The sequence below is a fragment of the Chiloscyllium punctatum genome, chromosome 42, assembly GCF_047496795.1.
Source record: "Chiloscyllium punctatum isolate Juve2018m chromosome 42, sChiPun1.3, whole genome shotgun sequence".
NCBI lineage: Eukaryota > Metazoa > Chordata > Chondrichthyes > Orectolobiformes > Hemiscylliidae > Chiloscyllium > Chiloscyllium punctatum.
Window position 1 is genome coordinate 40,906,718 of NC_092780.1, and position 20,585 is coordinate 40,927,302.

General features: G+C 42.1%; 1 protein-coding gene across 1 annotated transcript in view; it reads left to right on the forward strand.

The window, feature by feature from the left end:
• Positions 1-18,849, forward strand: part of mrc2 (mannose receptor, C-type 2) — a 299,439-nt gene extending 280,590 nt beyond the window's left edge. Inside the window, exons 26-30 of the mRNA XM_072561856.1 lie at positions 2,065-2,211; positions 2,695-2,817; positions 14,478-14,657; positions 15,216-15,242; positions 15,349-18,849. Of these exons, the coding sequence (XP_072417957.1) occupies positions 2,065-2,211; positions 2,695-2,817; positions 14,478-14,657; positions 15,216-15,242; positions 15,349-15,581 (710 nt within the window). The 3' untranslated portion in view covers positions 15,582-18,849. The remainder of the gene's footprint in view (positions 1-2,064; positions 2,212-2,694; positions 2,818-14,477; positions 14,658-15,215; positions 15,243-15,348) is intronic.
• Positions 18,850-20,585: the final 1,736 nt, after the last annotated feature.

Sequence of the window (20,585 nt, forward strand, 5' to 3'; positions counted from 1 at the left end):
CAATTCTGACAGAAGATTGTCAACCTGAACCATTTACTTTGTCTTTCTCCCCAGGGACCTGCTAAATATTTTCAGAATTTTCTATTTTTATGTCCAGCATCTACAGAACTTGCAATTGTGAATAGTGGACTAGCAAACCAAAAGCCATCAGTAGAAATTCACTAGTGAAATTTAATCCAATTTAGATTTATAATTCAATGGGGTGTGGAGTTAAGGTGTTAATTAGGGTCATAGACAGAGAGATATACAGCACAGAAATTGACCCTTCGGTTCAACTTGTCCATGCCAACCAGTCCTATAATCTTGTCCTATTTGCCAGCATTTGGCCCACATTCTTCTAAACCCTTCCTATCCATATACCCATCCAGATGCCTTTTAAATGGTGTAATTGTACCAACCTCTCCACCACTTCCTCTGGCAGATTACTCCACACACACACCACCCTCTGCATGAAAACGTTACCCCTTAAGATCCCTTTTAAATCTTTCCCCTCTCACCTTAAACCTATGCCCTCTAGTTCTGAACTCTGCAACACTTGGGAAAAGTCCTTGTTTATTTACCCTATCCATGCTCATGATTTTATAAACCTCTATAAGGTTACCCCTCAGCCTCCGACACTCCAGGGAAAATGACCAGTCTATTCATCCTCTCCATACAGCTCAAATGCCCAAATCCCCCAACACTGGCAACATTGTTCCTTTAGGAGGTAGACCAGAATTTGTGGGCGGCACGGTGGCACAGTGGTTAGCACTGCTGCCTCACAGCGCCAGAGATCCGGGTTCAATTCCCGCCTCAGGCGACTAACTGTGTGGAGTTTGCACGTTCTCCCCGTGTCTGCGTGGGTTTCCTCCGGGTGCTCCGGTTTCCTCCCACAGTCCAAAGATGTGCAGGTCAGGTGAATTGGCCATGCTAAATTGCCCGTAGTGTTAGGTAAGGAGTAAAGGTAGGGGTATGGGTGGGTTGCGCTTCGGCGAGGCGGTGTGGACTTGTTGGGCCGAAGGGCCTGTTTCCACACTGTAAGTAATCTAATCTAAAATTGCACGCAGTATTTCAATAGTGACCTAAATATTGTCCTGTACAACTGTAACCTGACCTCCGAACTGCTATACGCAATGCCCTGACGAACAAAACAAGCATACCATTGAAGGTTAGGACATGCTTGAGGGGATGAATGGCCTCCTCCTATTCATAAATACAGAGGAACCTATCCAAAGGACACGATGGTGAGTATTTTGTTCAGTTAATTAAATGCCGGATAACATAGTTTAGCCAAGCATTGGAACCTTGTGACTTTGTCGGATAATCTGATATTCGGATAATCAAGGTTCCTCTGTACAAATAATCCTGTTCATTGATAGGTTAGCAGCAGTTAGGCAGTGTACCAAGAGGAAATGACCTCTTATGAATCGAATGATTCTACTGCTGGTTTCAGAATTTAAACTCTCCCTGGTCATGGGGATGTTGACTTGCTCGCTGAGCTGGTAAGTTTGCTCACAGACATTTCATCACCATTCTAGGTAACATCATCAGTGTACTTCTGCTGAAGCGTTGGTGTTCTGTCCCACTTGCTATTTATGTATTTGGGTCTATTGAGGTTGGTGGTGTCAGTTGCAGTTTTATTACTGGTTCCATTTCTTAGTGGTTGGCATATGGGGTCCAACTCCACATGTTTGTTAATGGAGTTCCAGGTTGAGTGCCAGGCTTCCAGGAATTCCCATGCATGTCTCTGTTTGGCTTGTCCTAGGAAGGATACGTTGTCGCAGTCAAATTGGTGTTCTTCATTGTCCATGTGTATGGATACAAGTGATAGCTGATCATGTCTCTTGGTGGCTAGTTGGTGTTCCACCAACCCCAGCAGACCCAGACACGTAAATAGCAAGCGGACAGACACCAACACTTCACCGGAAGTGCACTGACGATGTTACCTGGATTGGTAACAAAACACCCGTAAACAAACTTAGCAGCTCAGCAAGCAAGTCAACAACCTCATCCATAACCTGAGCTACAAATCTTCTCAAATACTCTGATCATCCTGGTCACGTTCGGATGTTTTTTTATTCTCAGAGTCCTGGTCGAGCAAATCAACTTTCACTGGAACTTGTCCAACCAGCCTGCAGGATTCTTCCTGGATCCCCTTCCGTAATCATTGTTACTCCTTCCACTTGGAAAAGAAGGCAACTCCCAAAGAGGCAGCACAGTTGTGTCAGAAAGGTAAGTAAAATACACAATTACGGAGATAACAAATTCTCTATCCATCTTGTAGAGACTGGGTGTTAGAATCATTGCAACCCTACAGTGTAGAAGCAGACCATTTGGCCCATCGAGTCCACACCAGCCCTCTGAAGGGCATCCTACCCAGACTCACCCCATCTTATCCCTGTAACCTTGCATTTCCCATGGTTAATCCACCCAACCTACATATCCCTGAACACGATGGGCAATTTAACATAGCCAATCCACCTAACCTGCACTTCTTTGGACTATGGGAGGAAACCAGAGCAGAAACCCACACAGACATGGGGAGAGCATGCAAACTCCACTTACAGTAGCCCAAAGCTGGAATCAATCCTGAGTCCTTGGCACTTTGAGGCAACGTGCTAACAACTGTGCCATGGGTGTTGTGGGATAACCAAGTTATGTTCTGCAGTCACTCTACTTTTCTCTTGAAATTCATTTTTAATTATTTTTGAACAGTGCATGGAGCCGAGCTGCTGTCCATTCTTGATGAAGTAGAAAATGTATTTATATGGGAACATCTGGAGACATATGAAAATGATACCAAAGGTGCCTGGCTGAGTCTCATGTATAACACCAAGAGTAAGTTTGTTTTGACACTGCAACATTGTAACCCTTTCTATTTATACTCACTTTATTTACTTATAGAGCCACAGAGATGTACAGCACAGAATCAGACTCTTTGGTACAACTCGTCATGCCGACCAGATATTCTAAATTAATCTAGTCCCATTTGCCAGCACTTAGCCCACATCCCTCTAAACCCTTCCGATTCAGATAACTATCCTTGTATGTACAGCCCTGTATATGCTGTAATTGTTCTGAGTATGTGGCAGGAGCATGCTGAGACAATGCGTTGGCCATGGCAGGAGCATGCTGTAATTGTACCAACCTCCACAACTTTCTGTAGCTCATTCCATACACGCACCGCATTCTGTGTGAAAAAGTTGCCCCATAAGTCCCTTTTAAATCTTTCCCCTCTCACTGCAAACCTATGCCCTCTAGTTCTGGACTTCCCTCAACCCAGGGAAAAGACCCGTCTATTTACCCTATCTATGCCCCTCATGATTGTATAAACCTCTGTGAGGTCACCCCTCAGCCTCCGATGCTCCAGGGAAAACAGCCCCGGTCTATTCAGCCACCCCCGATAGCTCAAACCCTCCTACTCTAGCAATATCCTTGTAAATCTTTTCTGAACTTCTTCAAGTTTCACAACATTCTTCCTACAGGAGGGAGACCAGAATTGTAAAGAGCACAAATTCTATAGGTGGTCTGATTATAATGACCATATTACAAATGACGGCTGAAAATGCAGAGTGTTTGGGTCCACAAGCCTTTGTTCTTTTATTTATTTTTGGTCACACTACTTTGCCAACGTGTAATCATCCTATTATATTAAAATTTCCCATTCAGTTTTTCTACGTCAATGATCACAAAGTAGCTGCAGTTTCTGACTCCTAGGTGACACTGTTATCCTTTGTTGTGTTACCAGCTTGTCCATCAAAATTGTCTTATTTATCAACTCGTTGCAGACAAAACCACTGATCATTTATGTGTGCTCATTGAAATGAAGGGGAGACAATGGCCTGGTATTATCACTAGACTACTAAACCAGAAACTCAGCTAATGTTCAGTGAATCTGGATTTGAATCCTGCCATGGTCGACAGTGCAATTTGAATTCAATAAAAATATCTGGAATTAAGAATCTACCTACTGAGGACCATGGAACCATTGTCATTTGTCATCTGTCTAATGTCCTTCAGAGAAGGAAATCTGCCATCTTCACCTTGATCTGGCCTACATGTGACTCCAGACCCACAGCAATGTGGTTGACTCTCAACTCCCTTCTAAAATTGCCGAGCAAGCCACTCACCACCACCTTCTCAAGGGTAACGAGGGAATGCAATAAATGCTGACCAGCCAGCAACACTCACGTCCCAAAAGTGAATTAAAAAGTAAAATTGCCGAGGACAAGGACATCTAGCGTCAAGCAGTCCAAGTCCAGTTAATATGTACAAAGTAAAGCTCCAACAAATGTTTTAATCTTAATCACAGAAATATACCTCTTGTTGCATGAATGAAAGTTTGCCAATCCTTTGACCTCTCCAGATGTGTTTGATAATATAGAACCAAATGTGGTTTGGTTGCCATCCGTCAGGTACTGGGTTGGTTAAATTCATTTCATAGAGTCATAGAAATATACTGCAGGGAAACAGACCTTTTGGTCCAATTCGTTCATGCCAACCAAACTTCCTAAATAAATCTAGTTCCATTTACTACTACTTGGCCCATATCCCTCTATTTGTATACCCATCCACATGCCTTTTAAATGTTGTAATTATACCAGCCTCCACCACTTCCTCAGGCAGTTCATTCCACACACATACCATCCTCTGCGTGAAAACGTTGCCCCTTATGTCCCTTTTAAATCTTTCTTCCCTCACCTTAAACCTATGCCCTCGAGTTTTGGACTCCCCTATCCTCAGGAAAAGACCTTGTCTATTCACCCTATCCATGCCCCTCATGATTTTATAAGCTTCTATAAGGATATCCCACAGAAAACAGTCTCAGCCTATTCAGTCTCTTCCTATAGCTTGAACTCTCCAACCCTGTCAACATCTTTGTAAATCTTTCCTAAACCCTTTCAAGTTTGATAATGTCTTTCCTATAGAAATGTCCTGCACAACTGTAACATGACCTCCCAACTCCTATACTCAGCGCACTGACCAATAAAGACAAGCATACTAAATGCCTTCTTCACTACCCTGTCTACTTGCAACTTCACTTTCAAGGAACTACAAACCTACACATCAAGGTCTCTTTGTTCAGCAACACTCCCCAGGACCTTACCATTAAGTGTATAAGTCCTGCCCTGATTCACCCTACCTCACATTTATCTAGACTAAACTCCATTTGCTACTCCTTGGCCCATCAGCCCATCTGATCAAGGTCCTTTTGTACTGTTGAGGTGATCATCTTCACGATTCGCAAACTACCAATTTTGGTGCCATCTGCAAATATACTGACCATGTTCACATTGAAATCATTTATAGAAATGACAAAAAGCAGTGGACCCAGCACCGATTCTTGTGGCACACTGCTGGTCACAGGCCTCCAGTCCAAAAGGCAACCCTCTGCCACCACCCTCTATCTCCTACCTTTGAGCCAATTTTGTATCCAAATGGCTAGTTCTCCCTGTAATTCCATGTGATCTAACCTTGTTAACCAGTTTAGCTTGCTGAATGTCTTACTGAAGTAGATATGGACAACGTCCGCTACTCTGCCTTCATTAATTCTCTTTGTCATTTCTTCAAAGAAAAATCAATCAAATTAGTGAGTCACAATTTCCCATACATGAAGTAATGTTGACTCTCCCTAATCAATCCTTTCCTTCCAAATACATGTAAATCCTGTTCCTTAGAATCCCCTCTAACAACTTGCCCACCACTGACATCAGGCTTAGCTGAATGTAGTTCCCTGGCTTTTCCTTACCACCTTTCTTAAATAAAGGCACCACATTTGCCAACCTCCAGTCTTCTGGCATCATGCCCATGGCTATTTCAGCAAGAGACCAAGCAACCACTTCCCTAGTTTCCCATAAAGTTCTAGGGTACACCTGAGCCAGTCCTGGGGATTTATTCATCTTTATGCAGTTTAAGACATTCAGCGCGTCCTCTCAATAAATGCCAAATACTGCAGATGCAGGAAATCTGAATTTAAGTTGGAAATGCTCAGCACGTCAGGCAGCACCAGTGAAGAGAGGAAGAATGAATCTTTTACAGCAATGATCTTTCAACAGAAGTGTAGTGGATCATAATAAACACTTGGAGTAAAGGTAGAAGTATATTCTTGACTGAGGCAAGGGGTGGTGGAAGACAAGAGCTAAAGGAAAGATTTGTGAAATGTAAGATTAATGACAAAAAAATGAGTGTGCAAGGGAAAAAGAGGTACTAATGGTTGAACTGAAAAAAATTGTTTTCAGGAAGTGAACTGGAAATAGAACCATCACAAACAGCTTGTCTGGAAAAATCAAAGAAAAATTTATGATCTTCCTGCCTTCTCTGGATCAGGACCCCACAATTAAACATGAAGCCATCATTTCCAAAATTGCCTTCAACTGCATCATCTCCTCTGGATATCTTCCTCTCATAATCCCCCAAACACACTCAGCTCACAGCTACTTCCTTCTCAAGTGCCAGTATGTTTCCTACCTTGACTCTACTTTCTCGTCCCTTGCCCAGTTCCTTCCAACCTACATCTACAACATATCTGATGCTTGACACCATTTGAGCCAATTCTGGTTGCCTTTTTATGGAAAATATTCTGCCTAGAAGTCAGTGTTGAGTGGGGTCCCGCAGGGCTCTGTTTTGGGTCTCTGCTCTTGGGCCTCTGCTCTTTGTAGTTTTTATAAATGACTTGGTTGAGGGGTAGGTTAGTAAATTTGCAGATGACGCAAAGGTTGGTGGTGTCGTCAATAGTATAAAGTGCTACTGCAGGCTGCAGCGTGACACAGACAGGATGCAGAGCTGGATTGAGAAATGGCAGATGGAGTTCAACCTGGATAAATGTGAAGTGATGCATTTTGGAAGGTCGAACTTGAATGCTGAATACAGGATTCTTGGCAGTGTGGAGGAACCGAGGGATCTGGGTGTGCAAGTACATATATCCCTCAAAGTTGCCACCCAAGTGGATAGAGTTGTTAAGAAAGCATATGGTGTTTTGGCTTTCATTAACAGGGGGATTGAGTTTAAGAGCCGCGAGGGTTTGCTGCAGCTCTACAAGTCCCTGGTGAGCTAACACTTGGAATATTGTATCCAGTTCTGGTCACCCTACTATAGGTCACCCTACTATACAGAGGCTTTGTAGAGGGTGCAAAGAAGGTTTACCAGGATGCTGCCTGGACTGGAGGACTTGCCTTATGAAGAAAGGTTGAATAAGCTCGGACTTTTCTCTCTGGAGAGAAGGAGGAAGAGAGAAGACCTGATCAAGGTGTACAAAATAATGAGTGGAATAGATGGAGTCAATAGCCAGAGACTTTTCCTCAGGGCAGGATTGACTGGTACGAAGAGTCATAGCTTGAAGATATTAGGAGGAAGGTATAAAGAAAACATCAGAGGTAGGTTCTTTACGCAGAGAGTTGTGAATGCATGGAATGCGTTGCCAGTTGAGGTGGTGGAAGCAGAGTCATTGGGGACATTTAAGCGACTGTTGGACATGCACATGGATAGCAGTGAGCTGAGGGGTGCGTAGGTTAAGTTACTATATTTTACATTAGGATTAAACCTTGGCACAACATTGTGGGCCAAAGGGCCTGTTGTATGCTGTACCTTTCTATGTTCTAACTATATCCTTTTCATCACAGATGTCTAAGCTCTCTCCATCTCCATTCCTCATCAAGACACCCTGAGATCTCTCCACTTCTTCTCTCTTTGAACATCAGCTCCTTCCTCCAATTAAAAGTTATTAATTAGATTAGATCAGATTACCTACAGTATGGAAATACGCCCTTTGGCCCAACAAGTGCACACCGACCCTCCAAAGAGTAACCCACCCAGACCCATTCCCATATATTTACCCCTGACTAATGTACCTAACACTGGGCAATTTAGCATGGCCAATTCACCTGACCTGCACATCTTTGGATTGTGGGAGGAAACCAGAGCACCCAGAGGAAACCCACACAGACAAGGGGAGAATGTGCAAACTCCACACAGTCACCCAAGGTGAGAATCGAACCCAGGTTCCTGGTGCTGTGAGGCAGCAGTGTTAACCACTGAGTCACCATGCCCCCCCATATTGTTATGGCAACCCAAACGTCTCCCTGAGTACCATTCTGGAGGCATCAGCCAAAGACATGATTCCACTATAATGGGACTTGAAGCCACAAGTTTCTGCCTTACAGGTGGGAGTGTTACTCATTGAGCACTGGCTGAGTAGAGAATAAGTTACACATTACGGCAGGAGGAATCTGCTCACTCTGATTGTTTGCACCTTGCTCAGTGAGCTAGATCTGAATATTGTACATTCCCTGAACGGCAGTATTGTCAAGTACTGTTTAAAAGGAGGGTTCTTTTATTGATGTTTGAGCTTATTTTAAAAATTGATCAGTGATGGTTAGTGTAAAGAAAAGGAAGTGGGACTCAAACATTCACCAGTTGCAAAAGACAAAACAATAGAGCCAGTTGTAGAAATTGCCAGGAATCCTAACTGAAATAGTGTTGAGCCCCTCATGGGACAGCAGTTGTTTGGCCTAGTAGCTGTTTAATGACCCATCATTGTAATGATGCCTTATCATGTACAGCACAGAACCCTCTCCCTGCTGAACTAAGACTGTAAATTTTAATTCCATCAGTGAAAAAAATCACATTTGCTACTTTTAGTGACTGGACAATAAAGAGGAAATAATGGTCCTGTCAGTGACTTTGAATAACATGACAAATGGGATACTTTTGTTCCCAAGTCATTTAACCCTATATTCAACATGCCATTGTTTAATTTTTACCATTATCAGTTTCCCTTTCTCTCACATTAGAATACAAACAGACCTAAAATACATTGGGATGGAATTGCTGCTTTGGCTGCTGTCAGCACCCTTGGTGTAAGTTGTGCCCAAAATTCAGTTAGTTTTGAAAATAATTGTTTTTCTGTTTCTGCAGAAAATCCTCTGCAAATCACTGAATGCAGAATATTCCACGAACTTGTGCAGTTGGCCTAGTTTTAAAGGGCAACTTTCTCAATTTTGATACAAAAATCTTCCTTTCTCTGTTTGATAACTTGGTGCAGTTTTGTGAGTGCCCTGCTTCTGGTGCAATGTTTTTTTTTAGTTTCATGCAATATGTTGCAGAAACTTGGTTGTAATTGAATGTGATTTGCTCTTAAATTTCTAAAAAAAATCATTTGTGCTGTTTTGTCTGATTAAAGGCAAAAAGAAATGGGAAACCCAATGAAATTCAGGCTACTATCAGAAAGGACTTTTATACATCAAAGTTCAGAGACAAAGTTGTTTTACTATGTGTGGCATCACAGCTTATCCTATATTGCTCTTGGCTCACATGTCCGCACAAATGTTTTTTAGGAAACACCATTAAATTGTTATAAAAATAAGGTATTTTCTGTTCTTCATCCCAACAGGTGAATTTACCTATGTCCAGCTGAGACCATGGATGTAGATCTGAACCTTCTGAATCCAGTTAAAAATCACACAACACCAGGTTATAGTCCAACAGATTTAATTGGAAGCTCTAGCTTTCAGAGGGCTGCTTCTTCATCAGGTGGCAGGAAGGAGCAGTGCTCCAAAAGCTAGTGCTTCCAGTTAAATCTGTTGGAGGATAACCTGATGTTGTGTGATTTTTAATTTTGTACACCGGCATCTCCAATTCTGAATCCATAAACTAGCCTGTGAAGTACTTTCAATTGAATCACTTCCTCCAAATTCAGAATGCAGTTATTATATTTAGGGAGATGATAATAAAGTGGTATTGTTGTTGGACGAGCAATCCAGAGACTGGGTAGAGTCAGGTTCAAACCCCAGCACTGCAGATGGTGGATTTTCAATTAAATTGGAAAAATAATCTGGACTTAAAAAGCTAATGGTGATCATAAAATCATTGTCGATTCTTGTAAAAATCCATCTGGTCCACTGAAGCCCTCAGCTGATCTGGCCTTTGTGTGACTCCAAACCCAGTAGTTATTTCTTGACTGCCCTCTGACCTTATCAAGCCAGTCAGTTGTACCAAACGGCTCAAAAGTCTCAAGAATAAAATGATGTTGATGGATCATCTGAGATCTACCTAGGCACCAGAAACAACAACAGCAAACACAACCCTGTCAACCCTGCAAAGTCCTCCTTACTAACATTGAGACTAGCCCCAAAATTGGGAGAACTGTCTCAAACTAGTCACACAACAGTCTGACATTCTTTGTAAAGTATAATTCCATGAGTATGACAATGTCCCAAACGCCACTATCATTATTCCTGGATATGTCCTGTCTCAATGGCAGGACAGACCAGGCAGAGTTGACAGCACATGGTATACAGTCCTCTTGCATGAGTCACAGAAAACTAGCATGTAGGGACAGCAGATAATAAAGAAAGCAAATGGAATGTTGGGCTTTTATAGTTAAAGGAATAGAATATTTAGGTAAGGAAGTATTGATGCAACTATACAAGCATTGGTGAGACCGCACATGGAGTATTATGCATAGTTTTCATCCCCATATTTGAGGAAAGACGTAGTGGCATTGGAGGCAGTTCAGAGGAGATTCACTAGATTGATCCCAGAGATGGGGGGCTTGTTGAATGAGGGAAGTTTGACCAGTTTGGGCCTGTACTCTCTGAAATTTAGAAGAATGAGGGAAGATCAAATTGAGATATTCAAGATGATAAAAGGTGTGGATAAAATAGATGTGGAGCAGATGGTTCCTCTTGTGGGGCATTCTAGGACGAGGGGTCATGGTTTTAGGATAAGGGGTAGCCAGTTTAAAACAGAGTTGAGGAGAAACTATTTCTCCCATAGGGTTGTGAATCTGTGGAATTCGCGACTGCAAAATGCAGTGGATGCTAGGTCAGTGAGTAAATTTAAGGAGAAGTTAGATAGATTTTTAATTAGTTGGCACAGTGGTTAGCACTGCTGCCTCACAGCGCCAGAGACCCGGGTTCAATTCCCGCCTCTGTGTGGAGTTTGCACATTCTCCCCGTGTCTGCATGGGTTTCCTCCGAACGTTCCGTTTCCTCCCACAGTCCAAAAATGTGCAGATTAGGTGAATTGGCTATGCTAAATTGCCCGTAGTGTTAGGTGAAGGGGTAAGTGTAGGGGAATGAGTCTGGGTGGGTTGCTTTTCGGAGGGTCGTGTGGACTTGTTGGGCCGAAGGGCCTGTTTCCACACTGTAAGTAATCTAATCTAATAAAATCATGATCACAGAATTTATAGTCAAAGGAGTCCAGTGTCATGGAGATGTGATACATTAAACAATTTTAGATTAAATCTTTCATCTTTTAGAATTGGATATGCTGGTTTCTGTATTTTGATATGTAAATCCCAGAACTTCTTTAAATTACCTTCTCAAGATAGCTCAGCTTTTCTAACAATAGGTGTGAAGTCTGTCTGTGTCCCAATGTTGAGTCAGACTGACAATCCCTCTGCATAGTTTTACAGAATTTTACATTGGATTCATGCAGTCTTTGAGCAAAATAAAATGTAATTCTGCAAAAACAAATTCACCCCATAACTTATATGTGTAGGAGCGGTAGAGTGAGTGTGCTTGTTGGGTGTGAGTGTGTGTAAGATTGGTTGTGTGTGTGAGTGATGGGCTGTGTGTCTGTGAGAAAGTGCTTATGTGTATGAGTGTGCATATGAGAGAGAGCTGGTGTATGAGAGAGGATCTGCTTGTGTTTGTGTGAGAGAGAGAAAGAGTGTATCGTACAGTGTGGTCACCTATAGTTGAGGCCATTCCCATGGGTACCAAACTTTGCTATCAGCTTCTGCTCAGCCATTCTGCGTTTTTGCTTGTCCCATAGTCTGCTATAGTCCCCCGAAGTCTGAAGCCAAATGTCCTGGACCGCTGAAGTGTTTCCCGACTGGGAGGGAACACTCCTGCCTCATGGTGTTGCGCGGTGTCCATTATTCCGTTGTCATAGCATCTGCTCGGTACCATGCCTCAGGGCATCCTTGCCTGCAGCATATGAGATAGACCACATTGGCCGAGTCATCAGTACTCACCGCATACATGGTGGGAGGTGTCGCCACATGTAACAGTGTTATCCGTGTCGATACTCTGACATGTCTTGCAGCGGCTGCTGTGACAGGGTTGTACAGTGTTGTCCTGAAGATTGGGCTTGGTGAGGTGCTCATCCTCATCAATAATATGTTGAAGGCTGTGAAGAACATGGCATAGTCATTCGGCTCCTGGGAAGTTCTGGACAACAAAGGGTACCCTGTCTGTTGCAGCCCATGTTTGTCTCCTGAGGAGGTCATTACGGTTTCTCACTGTGGCATGTCGGAACTGGTGGTTGATGAGTTGAGCATCGTATCCTGTTCTAATGAGGGCATCCTTGAGCACTTTCAAGTGTCTGTTACGTTCCTCCTCATCCAAACAGATCCTGTATATGCGGAGGACTTGTCCATAGGGGATGGTTGTTTTAATATGTTTTGGGTGGAAGCTAGAGAAGTGTAGCATCATGAGGTTATCCGTGGGTTTGCGATACAGTGAGGTGCTGAGGTGTCTATCTTTGATGGAAATGCATGTGTCCAAGAATGAGACAGATACTAAAGAGTAGTCCAAGGTAAGTTTGATGGTGGGATGATACTCGTTGATATCACTGATTAGCTGTTTCAGTGACTCCCCGCCCATGAGTCCAGAGAAAGAAAATGTTGCCAATATATCTGATGTGTAGTGTTAATTGGAAGTCCTGTGCAGAAAAGAAGTCTTGTTCGAACTAGTGCATGAAAATGTTGCCATCTTGGGGTGCAAATTTGGTCCCCACAGCCATTCTGTGTGTCTGGATGAAAAACTGGTTGTCAAAGGTGAAAACGTTATGGTTGAGGATGAAGCAGATGAGTTATAGCATGGTGCTCGAAGATTCACAGTTGTTGGCATTGAGTACTGAAACTGTTGCACTGATGGGTGATGCTGGTGTAGAGCGCTGACACGTCCATTGTGATGAGGAATGATCCTGGTTGGAAAAGATGGGAGATTTAACGTAAAATTGTTTAATTTATCACATCTCCATGAAAGTGGACTCCTTTGACTATACAGTCTGCGATCATGATCTTATTCTCCACAACCGCCTGATGAAGGAGCGGTGCTCCAAAAGCTAGTGCTTCCAAATAAAGCTGTTGGATTATAACCTGGTGTTGTGTGATTTTTAACTTTGTCCACCCCAGTCCAACACCGGGACCTCCAAGTCATAAATGAATAAAGTTAGTCCAACAAAGGTTCACTAAATAGAACCTGGAATGAGAGGTGTGCCTTCATAAGGCTGAGTAAATTGGGCTGGTATTCTCTGAGCTTTTAAATGAGAGATAATTTCATTGAAACATACAAACTTCTGAAGAGCCTTGATAGGTTAAGGTGCTGAGATTATTTCTCCTGGGAATCTAAATTATTGTAGCATAGTCTCAGAATAAAGGACCATTTAGGAGTAAGATGAGGATAAATTACTCAAAAAGAATTGTGAATGTATTGATTTTAATACCCTCGAAGTATGGTAACAAGAGCTTCAGAAATAAGAACATTCACTCAGTATGGTCAACTGCTGTTCTTTAGATTAGATTAGATCTAAAGTAATCTAATCTAATCTAAAGAACAGCAGTTGACCATACTTAGTGAATGTGGTTACAATGAAGTACAGTAATGCATTTATCATGAGAGGTTCAGAGTTAATATGGTAGGAAGATCGTATGAGGAAAGGCTGAGGCACTTGGGGCTGTTTTCATTGGAGAAAAGAAGGTTTAGGGGTGACTTGATAGAGGTGTATAAGATGATTAGGGGTTTAGATAGGGTTAACCATGAGAACCTTTTTCCACGTATGGAGTCAGCTATTACGAGGGGGCATAGCTTTAAATTAAGGGGTGGTAGGTATAGGACAGATGTTAGGGGTAGATTCTTTACTCAGCGAGTCGTGAGTTCATGGAATGCCTTGCCAGTAGCAGTGGTGGACTCTCCCTATTTGTGGGCATTTAAACGGGCATTGGATAGGCATATGGAGGATAGTGGGCTAGTGTAGGTTAGGTGGGCTTGGATCGGTGCAACATCGAGGGCCAAAGGGCCTGTACTGCGCTGTATTTTTCTATGTTCTATGTTAATGTGGTGTTAGGGGATTCTATCTGATGCAATCCGTCGATATAGTTACTATGTGATGTGTTTAATCAGGTCACCATAGTGTGGTTAGTGTATTGCAGTTAATCTGATTACCATGATGTAGTTAATTTAGTTACCTCACAGTGCAATTAGTGCATTTATCACGTGATGTGGTTACCTTATGTAGTTGATGCGATTGTTGTGCAGTTTAGTTGCCATGAGGGATTAAGAGTTAGTATTGTTGTGGAGTATACCATTTGAAGTACTCTCTCAATGGAATTACCATGCAATGTATTTATATATGGTTACTGTGCAGTTATGGTATCATGTAGTTAATAAAGTTACCATGCAATATTGTTAGTGTGGTTATCATGTGGTGGTGTTAGTGTAGTTACCATGCAGTTGGGTATAATCAGCCCTTCATTCTGTCGTTTTTCTTAGGTGGTTCACTTGTCTGGCCTGATAAGACTGTCTTGAACTATTCAAACTGGGCTCGTGGAACTGAGAACATGAGTTTAATGAGTCCAAACACTTGCTATTGGATCAAGAGCAACACTGGCATCTGGGGAATTGGTCCCTGTACCAGTTTCACACTAGGTATCGTCTGCAAAATGCCAAGAGGTAAGAAATAAAAGGGGAGATTTCATGATATGCCAAAAAAAATGACATTGATCCAATGATGGATGGATAGGGATTTAAGGCTATGCAAGTGGCTGGTATTATAATTTAGACAAAACAGCCTTGAGGGAATCTCTCTCCTCCCACCTGAAGGTAACAACTCCTAATACAGGATTGTATAAAGATGACCATTTAGCTCCAATTATATATAATTTCCCAGCTGAGATTTTCCCTCCTTTTCCTCATCCAAAACCACATTGATGAACTTTCCAGCAAAGATCAGTGAATTAAAGGTGAGGAACAGAATCCTTTGCTGAATCATTTTGCCCCCCCACCCCCACGAATAGCTCTCAGGTGCTGAGTCTGATTATTGTCATGGCCTCCAAATAAGTCAACACAATTTTGACTTTTGTGCAACAGTAAACAGTGGCCCATTAGCTTCAATTAGGAGTGATATAAGGTGGGCCAGCAAGTCACAATCATCCATTGTACACTGTTACTGTTAATTCTTCTGATGCTAACTAAACTAATGCATTTTTCTTTCCAAATTTACTCTGTCAGTTCAAGAGAACAGCCTTCTTGGTACCGGTAAGTAAATCCCATCCTATTTCTCTGTTGCCCATTTCCATTTGCACACAGTGACCTGATTTTGAGAACTTTTTTTAATGTTCTGGCTTTGTGCTTGTATTTGCAGCTGGCTCACAAGGGCACACTTTGGACATCATCTTGTACGTGCTGGGCGCATTGGTGTTGGTGGTGGTGCTGGTGGTGGTAGTGGTGCTGCTGTACCGACGGCGAACAGCCTGGACCTCACGCCATGGAGCTTTTGAGAGCGCGCGATACAGCAGGACGTCCTCAACGCCCAGCGAATCCATGGAGAAAAACATCCTGGTGTCCGACATGGAAATGAATGAACAGCAAGAATAACCCTGGCACCTGCTCTTCTGTCTCTTTTCATCCTCGAGCAGTGTGCTTAGCACAGACTGGTGTTCAGAACATCATGCAGATCAACATGGGGTCCCACCACAGTCTCACTGCGACACAGTTGGCACTGCTTAATGGGGTAATGCCTACAGGATATATTTCTCAGGCATCCAGTTACATATTATATATAAAACTATATATATTTGCATCATACTGGTGGATTTTGCTTCCTAGAGATGATCTGATAAATGGGGCAATTTGTATCCACTAGGGCACCCCAGTAAACAGGTTTCAACTGTGTTATTGACCTTGACAACAAAGCATTTCTATGTAAAAGGTACAGTTCAATGACCAAACTCATCATGCATTCACCCTGCTTGATGAGCCTCCTGTCAGTTTTGGCATGGTTCAAATGTTGGTACAGTGTTTTCTGCAGTCTTAAGCACTGCTTCTCAGACCCACAAGTCCACAGCCAGGAGGAGGATACATGTAGTATTTAAATTGAGTAAGTACATTCTGGATTGCTGACGACATCCTTTAGGAAAGTGTTCCTCTTAGCAGCTGTTGATGTCCTAGTGGCTGTGTACTCACAGCGGAACTTGGAAAACTGTCAACAAGGAGTAGCATAGAAATTAGCCAGAGATTGGTGATGATGGTTCAAAGTGTAGAACTGGGTGTATGCCCAGTTAACACTTCTTGGGCTATACCTCCTCTGACTCACTACTTTTTATGTACGAGCTCACTTTTAAGATATATAAAGGATATATAAAGAGTAGGTTCAGGGATGCTATTTCCTTAGGTGAGGGGAGCCCAGAACACAGGACATAACAACAAAATTTAGCAGTAAGCCATTCATGTGTGATGTCAGAAATCACTTCTTTATACAGAAAGCAATGGAAGTCTGGAAACCTCTTCCCTCAAAAACTGTTAATTGAAAATGCGAAAACTAAGATTAATTGGGCTTCTGATCAGGAGAGGCATTATGAGTTACAGAACAAAGGTGAATAAGTAGCATTAAAGATAAACCAACCATTAACTCAACAGAATTGAAGGACAGTTGGTCTCCTCCTGTTCCTATGTTATGGAACCATAAGCCACTGATCAGAGTTGAAAGGCATGTTTTCAAAGATGATTGAATAGTTGAGAATGAACGTATCACTATATGTAGGGGAAGACAATAAGCCAGTATAGATTTGATAAACAGGTAGTCTTCTATAATGCAATGGTTGTGTTCTAGTGCAACCCTGCATTATAGAAAAATTGTGCTTTAGAAACAGTGCTTAAAGTGTTGGCGATGTAATCGTATTACAGTCAACGTACATTTTAAAAGTTCACGCCTTAGAAACAGTGTCGGCAATTTGTTACAGCAAATTTGCATTAATGAAACACCTGCAGCTCATTATGGAAACAGCTTAGATTGCAGACCACAACAACCTGTTTACAGGACAATTGAAGGAGAGTAACTGAGAGAATGCACCTTAAGTGCTGATGTTTAACTGTGATCAGTGAAAGATTTGTGCCCATGTTAGATTAGATCATTAGATGATTTGCTCTCTGCTAAATACAGTGCATTTCTTCCACTTGTAACAGTATCTGAACAAATCAACATAATCATCAAAGGAAAAATCCCACATTTTTACTGTCTGAGGAACTGAGTTTGGGATGGGAACCTTTTACAAGGCCTGATTTCATGAGCTGAAGATCCCAATCACAGTTCATAGGAATGTACGCTTATTTCCGACAAAGTGGGGCTTGTCACGTGGGTGATGAGGTGATGCATCTAAATTCCAAGGAAGGTGCTAACCTGGCAGGCAGGGCCATACTGGAGCACAGGTTTGTAATGTGAAGCCTGTATTCCTGATCTGGTGTGTGAATATATAATGTGGAGAAGCACATTCACGCTGGTTACCAATATAGCATTTATTTTAAAGGTGTTAAGATCTTTAGTATCTTACGAAATGATTGGATGACTCCTCATGATGTGACGTTCAGTAAAGCTGAATGACATTTCTTTTATTGTTTCTGAAACTAAAGGAAATGGCTTTTTTGGATACTTTAGGGTTTTAGGTTCCATTTCATTATATTGTGGACTTTCAGTCCCTGATGTACTGGGTGTGACAATACTACATAGTGCTGACTGGAAGGTTAGGATGTATGTTGGCAGTTGTGTTCATGGGAAGGTGGCTAAGTACCTTGTATTAGATCAGCATCAATCCAGGGCTTTTGAGCTCCTTTCACTGGGCTGTCTTTTATGCATGACAAGGCCATGAGGCTGATGTTCAAGGGAAGTAAGGTGGGATGTTTCTATGGGTAATCTTGTGTTAAGGGGTTAGATTGCATATGCATTGAAAGTAGTCATGAAGAATGATATTGTTAAAGGTAAGATTTCAGGGTCTGTGAAGCAGACGGGGTGAGGGCAGTTAAAACAAAGTTTGAGAGAAATATGGAGACATGTTTGTGATAGGATGTCACAATTGGCTAATACTGAGAGCTGTGAAAACACCAGCCAATCAAACAGTGAGTTCTACAAATCATTACATCGTTATTACATCGTGAGAGCAGATCATCTTTCATTGGAGGGGAATAAATCTGAAAAAAACGAAACAAGTGTCCCTGAACATTAAGATCATCCTTTTGATTGTTGGAGATTAATCTTTCTCTTCTTTAAAGCCGAAGAGATTGCAACACTGGGGACCAACATTTTTTCTACTTACACCAGTACCAGGAATTCTGTAGGGCACTTTATTAAAATAGTTTGTGCATGAAGCTACAAAGAGTCTTGATGACAATCAAATGATGTAAAGGGGGAGGGTGGGGAGGGGATTAGAGGACAGGGAATGGAGTTGGTCTGTGCTAGTAGCCTGAACTGGGCTCACAGCAAACCAGCAGCCAGTGTTACACCATGCCCATTGAGAATCAATAGAAAGGGAAGTCAGGAGGGAGGTGATGGGGGTTTCTGGTTTGCTGTGATATTGCCTGATTCGCACTGTTAGTCAAAGACCAATTTCATCTATGCAAGAGGTCCTACTATTCTTAGAATAACATCTGCCAGTTGTTTTTTTCCAGGGGTGGGGGTGACGAAATGAGCAGGGTAGTCTTACCCCCCCCCCCTCCCTTTCCATATGGAACATTATTTCAAGCTTTCAAAACATGTTTACTTTGTGATTGAGCTGCAAAAACGGATTTTCTGTCCATTTCTATTGCCAAGTATAACAAAGGCAGAGAAGTTTGCCAAACAGGATTCTCAGAATAAAGTGTTTTTTTAATTTTATGCTGTGAAGAGTTTTTATTTTGCCATCAAATCCCTCATCAGTAATCTCAAAGAGACAAAGGTATAAGGTATAGGGCAGCCAGCCACAGTTCTGGGAAGTGGTTCCAACAGGGGTAGTCAAAAACACAGGGTAGATATTCATACAACCCACACGACTTTATCGCTGTTTCTTTCAGTCACAAAGCTGTTATCCAAACCATTGTGACCACTACCTTCACTGGGTCACTGGGGATGGGTAGTGAATGCCTAGCTCACCACACCTTTGAGAATGAAACCTGATCTGTGCCAAATGCAAGAATTTCAGGGATCCCATCTCCAAATTTTCAGAAATGTATGGCTTCTTCATTTATGTCTCATACCAATGGCAAATTGAATGCATTGTTTAGCTGGCTTGGCCTTGCTCTAAATGATAATTAGTACTGAGTGGGTTCAGCTCTGATAACTGCCTGACCTTGAGTCACTTCAGTCACATTTGTTGTCCAAGGGCTTCTGGACGTTTGGGAAACCTTGAGATGAAGGTTGAGGCAGCATGGTGGCTCAGTGGTTAGCAGTGCTGTCTCACAGTGCCAGGGACCCAGGTTCAATTCCTGCCTTGGGTGACTGTCTGTGTGGAGTTTGCACATTTTCCCGTGTTTGCGTGAGTTTCCTCCGGGTGTTCCAGTTTCCTCCCACAATCCAAAAATGTGCAGGTCAGATGAATTGGCCAGGCTAAATTGCCTGTAGTGATAGGTGCATTAGTCAGGGGTAAATATAGGGGAATGGGTCTGGGTGGGTTACTCTTCAAAGGGGTGATGTGGACTTGTTGGGCCGAAGGGCCTGTTTCCATACTGTAGGGAATCTAATCTAATGCCATGGAGCTATGCATCACTGAGTATAAATACTACAGTGTGAGTGAAATTAGCACACTCCGGAAGTCTACACCAGACTAGACCACTACTCTACACTTTAACACTTGGACATAAAACAACAAAAAAGATAGAATATTCCTGACCTAATGTAACTAAAAGTCAGAGGCCGGTATATCTGTGATTACCATATTTAGCTTTAATGTTTAATAAACAGTGTAACTTTGATATCAAAGTTTGAAGACATTTCTTGACTTTACCTTCTTGATCAGTCTGCAAAGAAACCAAACTCAGTGTGGCATCAAACTACATAATAATAAATATTGAGTTGTCTCAACCACTGCTCCAAAGAAGTGAATACTATTTATTCTAGAAATAGAACCAATATGTTTAATAATGACATGCTCACAGAGGACTAATGTGTGAAAATTGGCTGATTTTGGCAAACACATAATAAATATTAAAAGGAAAATATTTAATGATCTGTTTGCTGAGAAACCCAGCACTCCTGGATGAAACATGAGGCCCAACTGAGAAAGATGGAGGAAAAGCCAGTGACAATTTGAGGTGATGCCCTTTTACACCCTCCCTCCCCAACTCACTGCAAATTGTATCCATTAGATGCTGTGTCTAGAATACAGTATCCTTTAATAACAATTGATTGTTTCAGATGAAGTTAACGAAGGGCAAAGCATGAGCTGGGAAACTGGCTTTGATTTACAAGAACCTGCACTTTTCCAAAGAACTGCAAATAAACCCCACCTTGGCTGCATTTTTGAAATTCTTCAATCAACCTTCATCAGTAATATTAACTTGATCAGATTTCAATTTCTGGCTGATACCAAGATTTTCCTTCTCTAATTAATAGTAAATAGGTTTAAGAAGATTTTT